General features: G+C 38.7%; 1 protein-coding gene across 5 annotated transcripts in view; it reads left to right on the top strand.

Moving 5' to 3' along the window:
- The window catches only part of CADPS2 (calcium dependent secretion activator 2), a 110,637-nt gene that overhangs the window by 16,047 nt on the left and 81,090 nt on the right, over positions 1-13,500 (top strand). For all 5 annotated transcript variants that reach the window (XM_053461914.1, XM_053461913.1, XM_053461912.1 and 2 more), the window contains exons 2-7: positions 3,090-3,203; positions 3,599-3,931; positions 6,873-6,953; positions 7,421-7,657; positions 9,327-9,448; positions 10,415-10,526. In XM_053461914.1, the coding sequence (XP_053317889.1) occupies positions 3,090-3,203; positions 3,599-3,931; positions 6,873-6,953; positions 7,421-7,657; positions 9,327-9,448; positions 10,415-10,526 (999 nt within the window). The remainder of the gene's footprint in view (positions 1-3,089; positions 3,204-3,598; positions 3,932-6,872; positions 6,954-7,420; positions 7,658-9,326; positions 9,449-10,414; positions 10,527-13,500) is intronic.

Below are 13,500 nucleotides of genomic sequence, written 5' to 3'. Positions count from 1 at the left end.
CTACCACCTGCTCAGTAAAGTAAAACTCCCCTACGTTACATCTGACCCTCTAGCTTTTAGAGTATGGCCTTTTGCTGGAACATCTCCCCTCCTGTACTCGTTGGTAAAATTTAATGCGTAAACATCTCCCTGTGTTTTTTACTTTTATTTTATTATCCTGCAAACCATTCACTGTTTTAGTAGCCCTCCTCTAAATGCTCTTCAACGCATTAATATCCTTCTGGAGATACAGGTCAATTAGAGAGCTGTTCGCTATAAATAGGGATCCATTTTGGGGTCTTTTAGTACATGGGAGCTGCTGTTAAATCTTCAGTGACATAATCTGTTCCTTTGCAATGTAATGTGGTGTTCCCTTCTCCAGCAATCAGAAGAATCCTACGGGGAACCCTCTGATCACTGTTGGCCGCACCATGACTGCCCTGTCATCGGGGCTTCAGCATACTTGCAAACAAGTTTACCCGTTGCACAGTGTGCAATCAGTCACTGAGATGATGTGGCAGAAGACCTGATCAGGGTCTCTGCTGACCCTGCAAGTGCCTGCTGCACCGAGGAGGTACCCTAGTGCCATCTCCAATGATCTTCAGCAGGAAATACCTTTACTAGACGAGTTTAACCCTACCCGTGTAAAAAGGCCATGATGTGCGGGATATGTCCTTGGCCCTCAAGCACCAGTTCTTTTGTGACACATCCCCTATGCCCATGGTCATTAAGGGGTTAATAACATTAATTGCTACAAGAAAAATACTTTTTAAAACTGAAACTCTAAATACTGAGGGCACCTAAGTATGTTTCACCCACTAGAATTTCCTGTCTTTAGTAGGTAGTGATACATTTTTAATGCCCCAACATAGAAGACAATATGGATTCACATATACCGTATTTGCTCGATTATAAGACGACCCCGATTATAAGATGACCCCCCAAAATCAAAATATTAATTTAGGAAAAAAACAAAAAGCCTGAATATAAGACGACCCTATAGGAAAAAAAGTTTTACCAGTAAATATTAATTCATGTAAATATATTTTTTAAATTTCCTTTTATTTGCCAACCTGCTCCCCGCAAAGTTATGCCACTCTGCCCCCAGAAATGCTTTATACCCCCCCTATTTGCCACTCTGCCCCATGATATGCCTTATACCCCTATATGCCACTCTGGCATATAGGGGGTTAAAAGGCATATCATGGGGCTGAGTGGCATATAGGGGGTTAAAATGCATTTCTGGAGGTATATATGCATATCATGGGGCTGAGTGGCATATAGGGGGTTAAAATGCATTTCTGGAGGTCCAGAAATGCATTTTAACCCCCTATATGCCACTCAGCCCCATGATATGCCTTTTAACCCAGCATGTACTGGCTGCCTTGGCTTGATAGGAGTGTGATTGCTGCTAACAGCAATCACACTCCTATCAAGCCAAGGCAGCCAGTACATGCTGGAACCTGGGGATGATAGTAGTGGGATTACAGCCTCCCTATGCCATGCTACAACCCCCACCCCCCTTACACATCCATGCTATCACACACAAACACACATTCACAAACATTTAAATACTCATTCATTCCATTAATCACACATACTTCACACATTAATCACACATACTTACCCAAAAACCCTCCCCCACCCCCTTACCTGAACTGCAGATCTCTCACTCGAAGACTTCTGCAGGGGACCGGCTGTACCAGCAACTTCTCTGGCCCCGCCCCCAGCGGAGGGAGGGGGAGATAGAGTTCTGTGAGGAAGCTACAAGCTTCCTGTCCTCCTGCTTCTAACGCTGCTCGCGACCGGTAAGCAGCATGGCCCCAGCCATTTTTTTGGGGTCTGATTAGAAGACGACCCCGATTATAAGACGAGGGGTATTTTTCAGAGCATTTGCTCTGGAAAAAACCTTGTCTTATAATCGAGCAAATACGGTACTTTCAGAATCCCATTGGTCTTTTCTTCAAATGAGTTTGACGCATTTACAAATCACATTGAAACGTGCTGGGTTTGCACGTATTGTTGGAATTAATACATTTAATAATGGATATTCAATATTGCATGCCTGGGTCAGTATTTTTTATTGAAAATAGTGGATTCCATAGAACTATGAAATTCACCATATGTTAACTATGTTATAGTATTGCATGCTTTAACGTGGTCTGCAACTAATTAGATATGGTTCCCTTGGCATCCTTAAATGTGGAAGATATGATATGGAATCTGACTTCAGCGCAGTTCCTTTTGGAAATGTAGTCATACACATTCATTGTTTTAAAATAAGAGTGCTATGGTGAGTCACCAGCTACAATTCACAAATTTCTAAAATCTTCACTAACAAGTAGCAAATTCACCCCCCTCTTTTATTATAGCCTTCGGTTTCTGCGCCAGAGTTGTTAGATCAATGTCTTCAAAAAAAGCTTCTTCAACTTTGAAGCTAAAATGATTTCTTAATTAATATTCATCTTGTAAAATGAGCCTAATGACTCAAACTACACAGACACCTTCAGAAAACGGTAAAAAAGTAAAGAACAGTATGAAGGTTAAACAAACTTCAGATTCCTGTTTGTTTAAGAATGTACTGAATGCGGAAACTAATAATGGCAAAACCTCTTTAGGACAAAGGATGCTTCTAAGCATTTTTAGCAGTTTTTTTCCCCGTTAGCTGTTGAACCCTAATTCCCCTCAATTTCATTAAATTTATCCATGCTTTTATTTTCAGAGCGAATAAACCATAATTATGTAAGCGTGTGTGTATATCTATGTGTGTATATATATATATATATATATCCCTTTTCTTTTTTGCATACCTCTTTTCAATTTTGTTAAGGATTTGTTTCACGTGATGGGTGTAACAATGTTGTCAGTAGTGTTAAGTGCAACACTTTGAGTATTATTGAATAACTTTCTATTAAAGGTTTTTTTATGCGTTATTTTGCTTAATGAATAAAATGCATATACTGATTTCCTTAATAACTAAACCAAAACAATACAGTAAGTTAAGCGGCCGAAACACTTTGCCCGTAAACTAAGGAAAAGGAAAAAGTTGTTTTTCTAGTGATTTGTTCCAAACGGTGTCCGCTTAAACATTATTTCTCCTGTTTTTCTAGCTCAACAAGCAGCAGCTCCAGACCATAAGAGACCGGTTCCAGGCCTTTCTTAATGGGGAAACCCAAATTGTCACTGATGAAGCATTTTGTAATGCTGTTAGGAGTTACTGTGAGGTAAGTGCAAAAGGGTTTCAATATGTAAGCCTGTTTGTTTTCTGCTTCCTAAATAAATTTTAATGTGATTTATTAATTTCCCATAGCACCTTCTGTCTCAACTGCTATGAAATATCTTGTCTTGTCATATCCCTTGAATTTATGTATTGTATTAAGCGCTGCGTAAACTGTTGGCGCTATATAAATAAAAGATAATAATAATATTTCACAAAGGATAATTTTTCTCTTATTTTTCTTTCTCTGTATCATTTTTTCATAGTTATTGGAGAACCATGGTGTTTAATAATAATCAGTCAGCTGTTTGTTAATATAGCCATAATTGTGAAATAGTTACACAAACTTTCAGTTTCAATGTTAAGGCGATTCCGATTTTTTTTTTTTCTCCTCAAAAACAGGTGTTTCTAAAAAGCGAGAGAGTTGCCCGAATGGTACACAGTGGAGGATGCTCTTCAAATGATTTCAGGGAAGTTTTTAAAAAGAACATAGAAAAGAGAGTTCGAAGTTTGCCAGAAATCGATGGCTTAAGTAAGGAAACCGTCCTGAGCTCTTGGATTGCTAAATATGATGCCATATTCAGAGGAGAGGAGGACCTTCGCAAACAGACAAACAGAATGGCACTAAGTGCGGTATCAGAACTAATACTTAGCAAAGAACAGCTTTATGAAATGTTTCAGCAGATCTTGGGCATTAAGAAGCTGGAACATCAGTTGCTATACAATGCTTGTCAGGTAAGTAAATGTCAGAATGCCTGCCTAACACTACAGTGTTTAGTTTCCATGACATTTATACATAGGATTTATGGGCCAACAAAGAAAATATCTAAACACGAATACATAATAACTGTAGCATCCTTTCTAATCTACTATCAATGACACAATAAATTTGTTTTGATTCATGATTATAAATGAATTAAGGTTTTCAGTATTTTGCTTGTAAATGGTCTATATTAATATTTAAAACGTTTTTTTGTATACCTAGTTTGAAAAAGTGTTTTTTTTTTTTTTTTTTTAGGTGTATTTTTTTTTGTATATTATATTGTTTCGATGGGTTCCTTGCTGATGCTGTTATCTACTACAATGCAGCAGCAAGTGCATCATGTTATGTTTTTTTTTTTTTTTTTTTCTCCTGGCATGTTTTGGTTTCTTGAGTTAGGAAACAAGATGAGGGTGGATGGAATCTGTAGTTGGGATAGTAGAAGTGCAAATATCTAATACTGTAGACCAAGGATGTACTATGCATGATGTACTTTCGTGTGACTGTACGCTACCTGAAGAGTCCCAAACTAAATTATGTTTGCTCACTAGTCCTCTCAGGTGAACCAGAAGCAGCAAAACAAAAATGTTTTGTCTTTGTCTCTGCTGTATTTTTTTGCCTAAAAACTCAGCCTAAAAGTAGAACGGATGGCTTCTTATAGGTAGTGCACTGGTGGAAGCTGTCCTACATGGAGGATGGATTCCACCCACGGCGGTTGCTGCATTTGACTAAAGAACATGTTAGTAAGCAAACGCTTGTCTTTCTCCAGTGTCCTAGTCAAGCTAGACAATGTTCTATATTAGCAGAGACTGCCACATACAGTACATAATAAGGTCAGAATAAGCAGTAAATGTAACAGAATATTTTTAGAATGAATGTCAACGGTTTAAAAACCCTACACATAGTGTCGTTCCTTGTTATTGTGTTTATCATATTATATGGAACAGAAATGTAGCCTATGGGCATTTTCCATTTTGAATTAACATTAGATATATGTTTGTCTGTAGGATACTGTGTTCTGTTGTCTCATAATTAAACCTGGCTAAAGAAGTATAGATCCCTTGAGCAATAGTCTTATTTTTTTATTTTTATAACTTTTATTTGTGGCGACTGTTCATTTTTCTGTCAGTCTCCATATATTTCACCTAAAATACTGAATAGAAATTGGTGCCTCTGGGCAAATGGCAACACCCCATCATACAGTTAAGCTATTGCTGCATGAAAAACGTACTTTGTTTCACAATAAGAATTCCATAGTTTTGTACGCAATACATCTTTTTATGAATGTCGTCGCTGATAATTGGTGCTAATGATAAACTCGATGGCAGGTGGGAGTCCCTAAAATATTTCAAGACATGGGTTGATATACTTGGGAAATGGGCCTCCAAGGTAATATTTTCTGAAAGGTTACCTGTACTATTTGCTACACCAAGGAGGAAACCGGAAAGTAATCAAAGACTGCAGAAATGCTATAGTATTGGAGGGAAAACTGGCACTGACAGTTGGCTACAGATTGTACAGCAGTGATGAGCTGCACCTCGATGATGAAACACTGAACCAGAGGAGAAGTTTCCTAGATGGTTGAAGGACTATATGAAGGACTATATGGGGGGGGCTAGTTACTGGTAAATTATGAACAGTATGACCAAATTGCTGTCTTGGAAATGCAGTTGGGTGATACTAGTAGCTCAGCATTAAATTCAAATGGATAAACACTTTGTTTACGAAGGACAGATGAAAGAGGGACATGTCTTTGTTAAATCATAGTTAATACCTACTATTACAAAACATTGCTATGTGCCATTACAGGTGAAAGTCTTATCGGTAGGAATTTGCACAGATCACAAGAGGGTACATTAGCATATGTGACAAACCCCCCAAACGTTGGTATTGAAAGGGAAGAATGTTTTTTATCGCAAATTGAATAAACTGAGCCCCTGGGTAATTGAGTGTGTGTGTGTGGGGGGGGGATACTGAAGTTGTGAATCCCCTTGTGTCTTGGTTAGTGGAGACGCCATCTATCAAAGATTTATTCACAAAAGCAAATTAGTGGTGGTTCCATCAGAATGTTGAAGTTTACGAAGGCCAACTTTACCATGATTAAGAACCGTAAGGTTTGAAACGCGTTGGCGTATTTTTTCTCAATCACTTGAGCACATCTTTTTCCTCTTTTTTTCTCTTTTTTTGTCTATCATGTTTTAACTGGTCTAATAAAATTTTGAATTTTTAAACCCTTATTTGTGGAGCTGGGTCTTCTATCTACACTGTTATTTACTGGATTAAGGGTATCCCTGCAGCAAACTGTTCCCATGAATAATCACAGTAGATAAGGGTAACATCTTCGAAAACCATGGAATACTTAAGCACGTGACCTCAGTTAACAAATACTCAAGAAGCAAGTGTGCTTACTTTTTTACATTTCTTTTACCCCAGTACTTGTTTCGGGGTTTTTTTGTGTGTGTTTTTTTTTTCCCTCATAAAGAAATAGTGCAGTTCAGTTTTGCAGCCTTGGACTTGGTGAATACCAACAAATCTTTAAATTTACTGTTTAAGTAGAAACAGAGAATATGTAAATATAGCAATTAAAACTAAAGTTCTGTATATTGAAGTTCATGCTTGTAGATAAGCGTCTAATAAAATATTTTATGCTGATCCGTTGTACTTAAATATGAAGATTTACATAATGTGGTCATTTAGGTGAAACTAACCCTCTTCTAACTTTTCAAAACTGAAAATATTTCAGCACTATTAAACATTACTTTATTAAAAAATAAAAATACATTGAAAAAGCAATGAAAAATTTCATGTGGTGCACTCCCAAACTATAAAAAACAAAGAGAACCCATATTCTATCCTATAGTGTCTGGTTTGGTACTCGGATTATTTATTTTTAATTTATATTTATTTTTTGCTTAGCTGGATAATGCTGATGAACAAGCAGCCCAGATCAGACGAGAGCTTGATGGGCGGTTACAAGTGGCGGAACGAATGGCAAAGGTGAACGGGCTGACGTACTCCATCTCTCCACTTCTACTAGTCAGCTTTTCTCACATTATAATTGCTTGTCTTTGATATAATAAAGAATGTTTTTGTTAAATCCCAGGATGCATTAATTAAGGGAATTTATTGCAACCAATGCAATTATTTACCAATGAAAAATTCATACAGTGGAAGCTGAAAAGCTTTTTGAGTTGTAATGCATGGCCGCTTTAGTGTGTAATGTAAACATGTTCTGTTCAGTATATCAAATGTTTCAGTCATTTTTGTTCTTACTATGTCTGTCCCCCGTTTTGCTATTTTCCTACGTGTGGTTAAAGGAAAGCTTGACCCAGGGAGTTCCTATATCTTAGAGCATTCTTTTGTTTAGAAACATTGTAGTTTTGTAGGTTTCATCATAAAGGCTCAGTGAACTCAAATGCCCTGCTTTTGCTGCATTGATTTTATTTATTTTTTGTATTTTTAAGGAAAGGAAGTTTCTAAAGTTTTTAACCAAAGACATGGAGAGCATGTTTATAGAGGAGCTGCGGTCTTCAGTCAATTTATTAATGGCAAATCTAGAAAGTCTTCCTGTATCCAAAGGGGGGCCTGAGTTTAAGTTGCAGAAGTTGAAGCGCTCACAGAATTCAGCATTTATGGACATTGGAGACGAGAATGAGGTTCAGTTATCAAAATCCGATGTGGTCCTTTCATTCACTTTAGAGGTGCGTATTCTGAAATTAACTTTTCTAACTAAATACAGTATTAATAATCTCAAATCTCTTTATAAAAAGACTTCCTGTCCCTTTTATTTTGGGATAGTTAGAAGAGGTTTTATCAGTTAAAGGGGGGGGGAAAGCCCCTCCCCCCCAAGAAACCCAAAAGCCTGATGACAGCCTAACCACTGTTCTTTTATATATGTTTGTGTGTGAGTGGGGAGTTAGGAATTGGGTGTAGTTGGTAGGCTCCTGTGACATTTGAAGACATGGGCTCACCCTAGCACAGTTATACCGGATTTCCTCGACTAACGGCAACTCCTGGCCATGATGGCAACAAAACTGTTAAACCTGTACTTTGAGCGTTAAGCTCATCAAAGTAATTTGTATAAAAATCAGTATGTTCATGTTATAGTAGGCACAATTCTTACCTCTACGCAAACGAAAATTAACATGGTCATTATGGCCCTGCTCATGGCCATTATGAGAGAGAAAACACAATTGCATCACAAAAAAAGCCTTTTGCAGCAGGAGCAACCAGGGAAAGGTTTATAAATGTAACCTGTTTTTTCATTTTAATAACACTTTGTTCAAAACTAGGCTGCTTCAAAACCACCTAACTTTATTTTCGGCAATCCATACTCTGCACCAGAATATCTACTTTGACAAATAACTGATGCAATACAATAGTGAGGCAGTATTAACCTTCCAGGAATGCAAGGGATGGGGTTAGGCTATATAAACCTCTTTAGAGTGAAACAGAGTACACCTTACTTTGCATTTATGAAGAGAAGGACATGCTTTTGCTGTTTTAATTGTTTTAAAGGGTTATTTTAGTTACAAAATTATTACAATTAAGCGTATGTTTACTGTGACTATCCCATACAGCAGGGGTGGTGAACCTTTTTTTCTGCCAAGGGCCATTTGGATATTTATAACCTCTTTTGAAGGCCATACACAATTATCAACTTAAAAACTAGCCCCACGTTGTATATTAATCCCTCCAGACAGCCCTCGATTTGGTATTGATTTATGTAATGCCCAAACAGCCTCCCTGTGCCATGCTTCCCCCCCACTCTTACACATCCATGCTATCACACACATGTTCATTCACGAAAACTAATGTACTCATTCATTTACTCAGTCACTTAATTACATATATTCCCACATTCAGTCACCCTCCTCCACCCCCTTACCTGAACTGCAGATCTCTCTGCACTGCTTGCAGACTTTTTGCAGGGGCCTGCTGTTTCCCACTTCGTTGGTCACACTCGGTGCAAACAAGTTATTTTAACGCCAAGGGAAAGCAGGAGTTCAGCAAGGTCATGTGACGTGACATGATTCCGCTGGGCTCCCGCATCCCTTTGGCTGTACAAGATACGTTGCACTGGTAAGCAGCGGGCCCCTGCGGAAGTGATCGCGGTTGCTGCCCCTTCTGCCCCACGGGCCAGACAAAATGATTTTGTGGGCCTTATATGGCCCGCCGGCCAGACGTTCCCAACCCCTGCTATATAGGATACGCTATACTGCCCTAACGCTCACATGTTAACTTAAACACTCACAAAGGGTAACAAAACAAACTGCAGGCAGATACTCTTGTGTCTGACACGTACACCTTGGCACAGAAAGCACTTTTGTCGCAATTTCTAATCATTCTCTTTTGTGTATTTCTCTGTAGATTGTCATCATGGAAGTCCAAGGTTTGAAGTCTGTGGCTCCCAATCGGATTGTTTATTGCACAATGGAGGTGGAGGGAGGAGAGAAACTTCAGACGGACCAGGCTGAAGCCTCCAGACCTCAGTATGTACTTCTGACTACTTATACGGAATGTGCGAGGAAAACTTTAAGAATGCATGCTGTTTTAAGGCAAAGGGTCACACCAACTATTTTAGATTTTTCTTCTGTTCACACACTTTGCATTTTGTTAAATTGTAAATTAACTATTAACATGTCTATTTTTGAAAATTTACATTAAAGCATTTTTTGTCACACATTGTGAAAAAATATATAGCACCGCCTCCCAGTATAACAGGAAAACAAATACTTGCCTCTTCCAACTGTGCACCCAGTAGGAGCTCTTTCTCATTGCTTTTTTATTGTTTTGAGCTGATGTGAGACTCCTGTCTCCCTGCATGCTTTTAGATGAGCAATAGGGAGACTACCATTCCAGGCAGACTCATTGGGCAGACTCCCAGTAAGGCTGCCTGCAAATATCTGGGTAAGCGCTCTTGATGGTGAAGCTACATCTGATCAATGCTACATCATTAGGATACACAAGGAAAATTCACATGTAAGAATTTATCATTCTGCACTATATGACAGATAGTGTTAACATAGTGTGTTTATATAAATTTGTCTCATTAATAATTTCGTCATTATGGCAGAATCCTGGGGTATATGGACCACCAGCCAGGAGTTTAACCTTCTTGGTGGAAGTGGTCTTGAATAACCTTTTCAAAAAACACATTCTATGCTCTTTGAAGCAGCTGGATCTCCCATTGATACATATATTTTACTATGACTGTCAAAAGACTTGAATAAATATCTTGTTAAAAAGTTATTTTAATGGAGATGCCTTTGTTCACACTGCAAAATTACACAAAATCATGTTTTGCTGCTATCTAGGTTTGTAGTTTAAAACCACTGATGTAGAGTCACTGATATGTATGTAAAGGAAGTTCATCCCTGGTTCTCGATCACTCAGCAAGGCACAGTTTGTTTACCTTTTATTTAAATGATGTTGCATTCCAAGTCTTTTCTTTATAGATGGGGAACACAAGGGGACTTTACCACTACACATCCTCGTCCCATTGTAAAAGTAAAGCTGTTCACAGAAAGTACTGGTGTTTTGGCCCTTGAGGATAAAGAGCTTGGTAAGGTAGGTTATGGTATTTTTTATTAGAACCTAATATTCACATTTCACAAAAAAGCCTCTTTATATGGCTAGTTGGCTGTTCTATAGAGGCAACAGAGCACTGGTGGGGTGGGGACAGTTAACACAAGAGTCCTCAGTCCTTGACTTCTGAGACCTTGAGCAATATTGAATGTGTAACCCCGTAACAATATGGTATACCGGTGATGTAGGGGTACATAAAACTGGTCCCTGAGGACCAGACATATCCCTTATATCACAGGGTTTTGGTGAACAGTAGATCAGGCTCTCAAACAGGTGATGTCACCGTTAGCTTATATAGATCCCTGAGGTCATATGAGACCCCACAGTGGATATCTATTGGACCATTAGTTTCCTGTGAAAATGGGCGGGGGAGGGTTAATTCAAAATGTGTCCAATGCCCACATTTACTCACTCTCATTTACTTATACTCTGAATGTCTCCCAACCACTACCTTGTCTCATGACTCCACTTTTCTAGCATCTTCCTCCTCTTGGTCTTGTCTTTTCTGTCTTCATCCGTGTCTCCGTGGACATGTCAGGGAGAGGGTGTTCCTGGAAGCTCCCACCATTTTACCCTAAGATAACCTCCTGTGAACTTCAGCAAGAATGGTGATACTTCCAGTGACATCCTCTCCCTGGTAATTTATATCTTATTTCATTTGTTAATTAGATCTCCTGTATGATGTAACTATGTACTCAAACCTTGTATAATGGGTTGGAGATGGGAATCCAACCATTTATCTTTATAGTTCTAATAGTCCACCTTGCGCAAATACCATAGGTCTGCCGTGGGGATGCACAAAATGTTTATGTATGTTTGGGAGAGCATACAAAACTGGAATATGAGGTGCTTTCTGAAGCACAATTATATCTATAGTAGGCATGTTATTAAATTTTAATCGATGATTTGTAAGGTCATTACTCTGGCAAATCTTCGCTTTAAGTTCTCCATAATGGTTTTGATAGATCCTTATCTGTAATCTGGATATTCTATTCATAGTCCACAAGTTAACTTTCTCCTAAAGCAAAGTCTTCCACTGTTCCACTTAGAAAAGTCTTGGTCAAGGAGTCCATATTAGCACTGCTGAACTCTGTTCTTTCTCTCATTCTGTGAGTGCATAGAGTTTATTCTTTATATATAATATATATACCGTATTTGCTCGATTATAAGACGACCCCGATTATAAGACGACCCCCCAAAATCAAAATATTAATTTAGGAAAAAAACAAAAAGCCTGAATATAAGACTACCCTATAGGGAAAAAGTTTTACCAGTAAATATTAATGTAAATTATTTTCATGTTTAATAAAAGCTATGATTTAGAAAAATATATTTTTTAAATTTCCTTTTATTTGCCAACCTGCCCCCCCCAGTTATGCCACTCTGCCCCCAGAAATGCTTTATACCCCCCTATTTGCCACTCTGCCCCATGATATGCCTTATACCCCTGTATGCCACTCTGGCATATAGGGGGTTAAAAGGCATATCATGGGGCTGAGTGGCATATAGGGGGGTATAAAGCATTTCTGGAGGTATATAGGCATATCATGGGGCTGAGTGGCATATAGGGGGTTAAAATGCATTTCTGGAGGTCCAGAAATGCATTTTAACCCCTATATGCCACTCAGCCCCATGATATGCCTTTTAACCCAGCATGTACTGGCTGCCTTGGCTTGATAGGAGTGTGATTGCTGTTAGCAGTTTGATATATATATATATATATCAAACTGCTAACAGCAATCACACTCCTATCAAGCCAAGGCAGCCAGTACATGCTGGAACCTGGGGATGATAGCAGTGGGATTACAGCCTCCATATGCCATGCTACAACCCCCACCCCCCTTACACATCCATGCTATCACACACACACTCACACTCATTCACAAACATTTAAATACTCATTCATTCCCTTAATCACACACACTTCACACATACTCAAAAACCCTCCCCCACCCCCTCACCTGAACTGCAGATCTCCCACTCGCAGACTTCTGCAGGGGACCGGCTGTAGCAACTTCTCTGGCCCCGCCCTCAGAGGAGGGAGGGGGGAGATAGAGTTCTGTGAGGACGCTGCAAGCTTCCTGCCCTGCTTCTAACAGAAGAGACGCTGCTCGCGACCGGTAAGCAGCATGGCGCCAGCATTTTTTTGGGGTCTGATTAGAAGACGACCCCGATTATAAGACGAGGGGTATTTTTCAGAGCATTTGCTCTGGAAAAAACCTCGTCTTATAATCGAGCAAATACGGTATGTTTAACTTAAATAAAATTGTATCTAGCCCTACAATGGTCGTATGCTATACCGTAAAATACTGCATATGTTTTGGCCAAGAAATGAAAAGCAACATGGTATGTTTGTGTGTAAACGCACACACAAATAACATTTTCACAAAGTTTGGATGAGATTGGAAATGGCTGCCTGAAAAGTGTCCAAATCGCCCCAAGTGAAAGCATATAGTTGTATGTGGTTTTAGGGTCTCCAAAAACAAATAAATCTGTAGTAATGTGGCAGTGTGCTTTTATAAACTGGGATATAATTTCTAACATTTTATTCTAACTTGGTTTAAGTAATTTAGATGTTGCCAATACAGCATTGCATCTTGATTTTTATATAAAAGTTTGACACGTTGAAGGACTACTATTTTCATAATCACTCATCTTGTGATCTTACTTGATGACATTTTCAGTGTTTCTAATGAATTCAAATTGCAGCTTTTCTCATTACAGCAGAGAGCGCAATCAGGATGAATAGAGTGTGTTTTTGGTAATATTAGGATTCATGTGATGAGTCTGCAGAAACTATAGGGGAGTAACACAAAATCAGCTACTTTTTGTTTTCTGGTATTGTGTCTTTACTAGAAAAGAAAACCTCAGAGCAGATGGGAAGAATGTATCCAAATCAGAAATGTTTGTATAAAAATATTTGGAAAGTAGATGCAATCTGTTTTAATTTTACTCA

This window comes from Spea bombifrons, chromosome 4 (assembly GCF_027358695.1).
Source record: "Spea bombifrons isolate aSpeBom1 chromosome 4, aSpeBom1.2.pri, whole genome shotgun sequence".
NCBI lineage: Eukaryota > Metazoa > Chordata > Amphibia > Anura > Pelobatidae > Spea > Spea bombifrons.
Note: the sequence above shows the minus strand (reverse complement) of the source record. Positions and strands in the feature narration are given on the sequence as shown.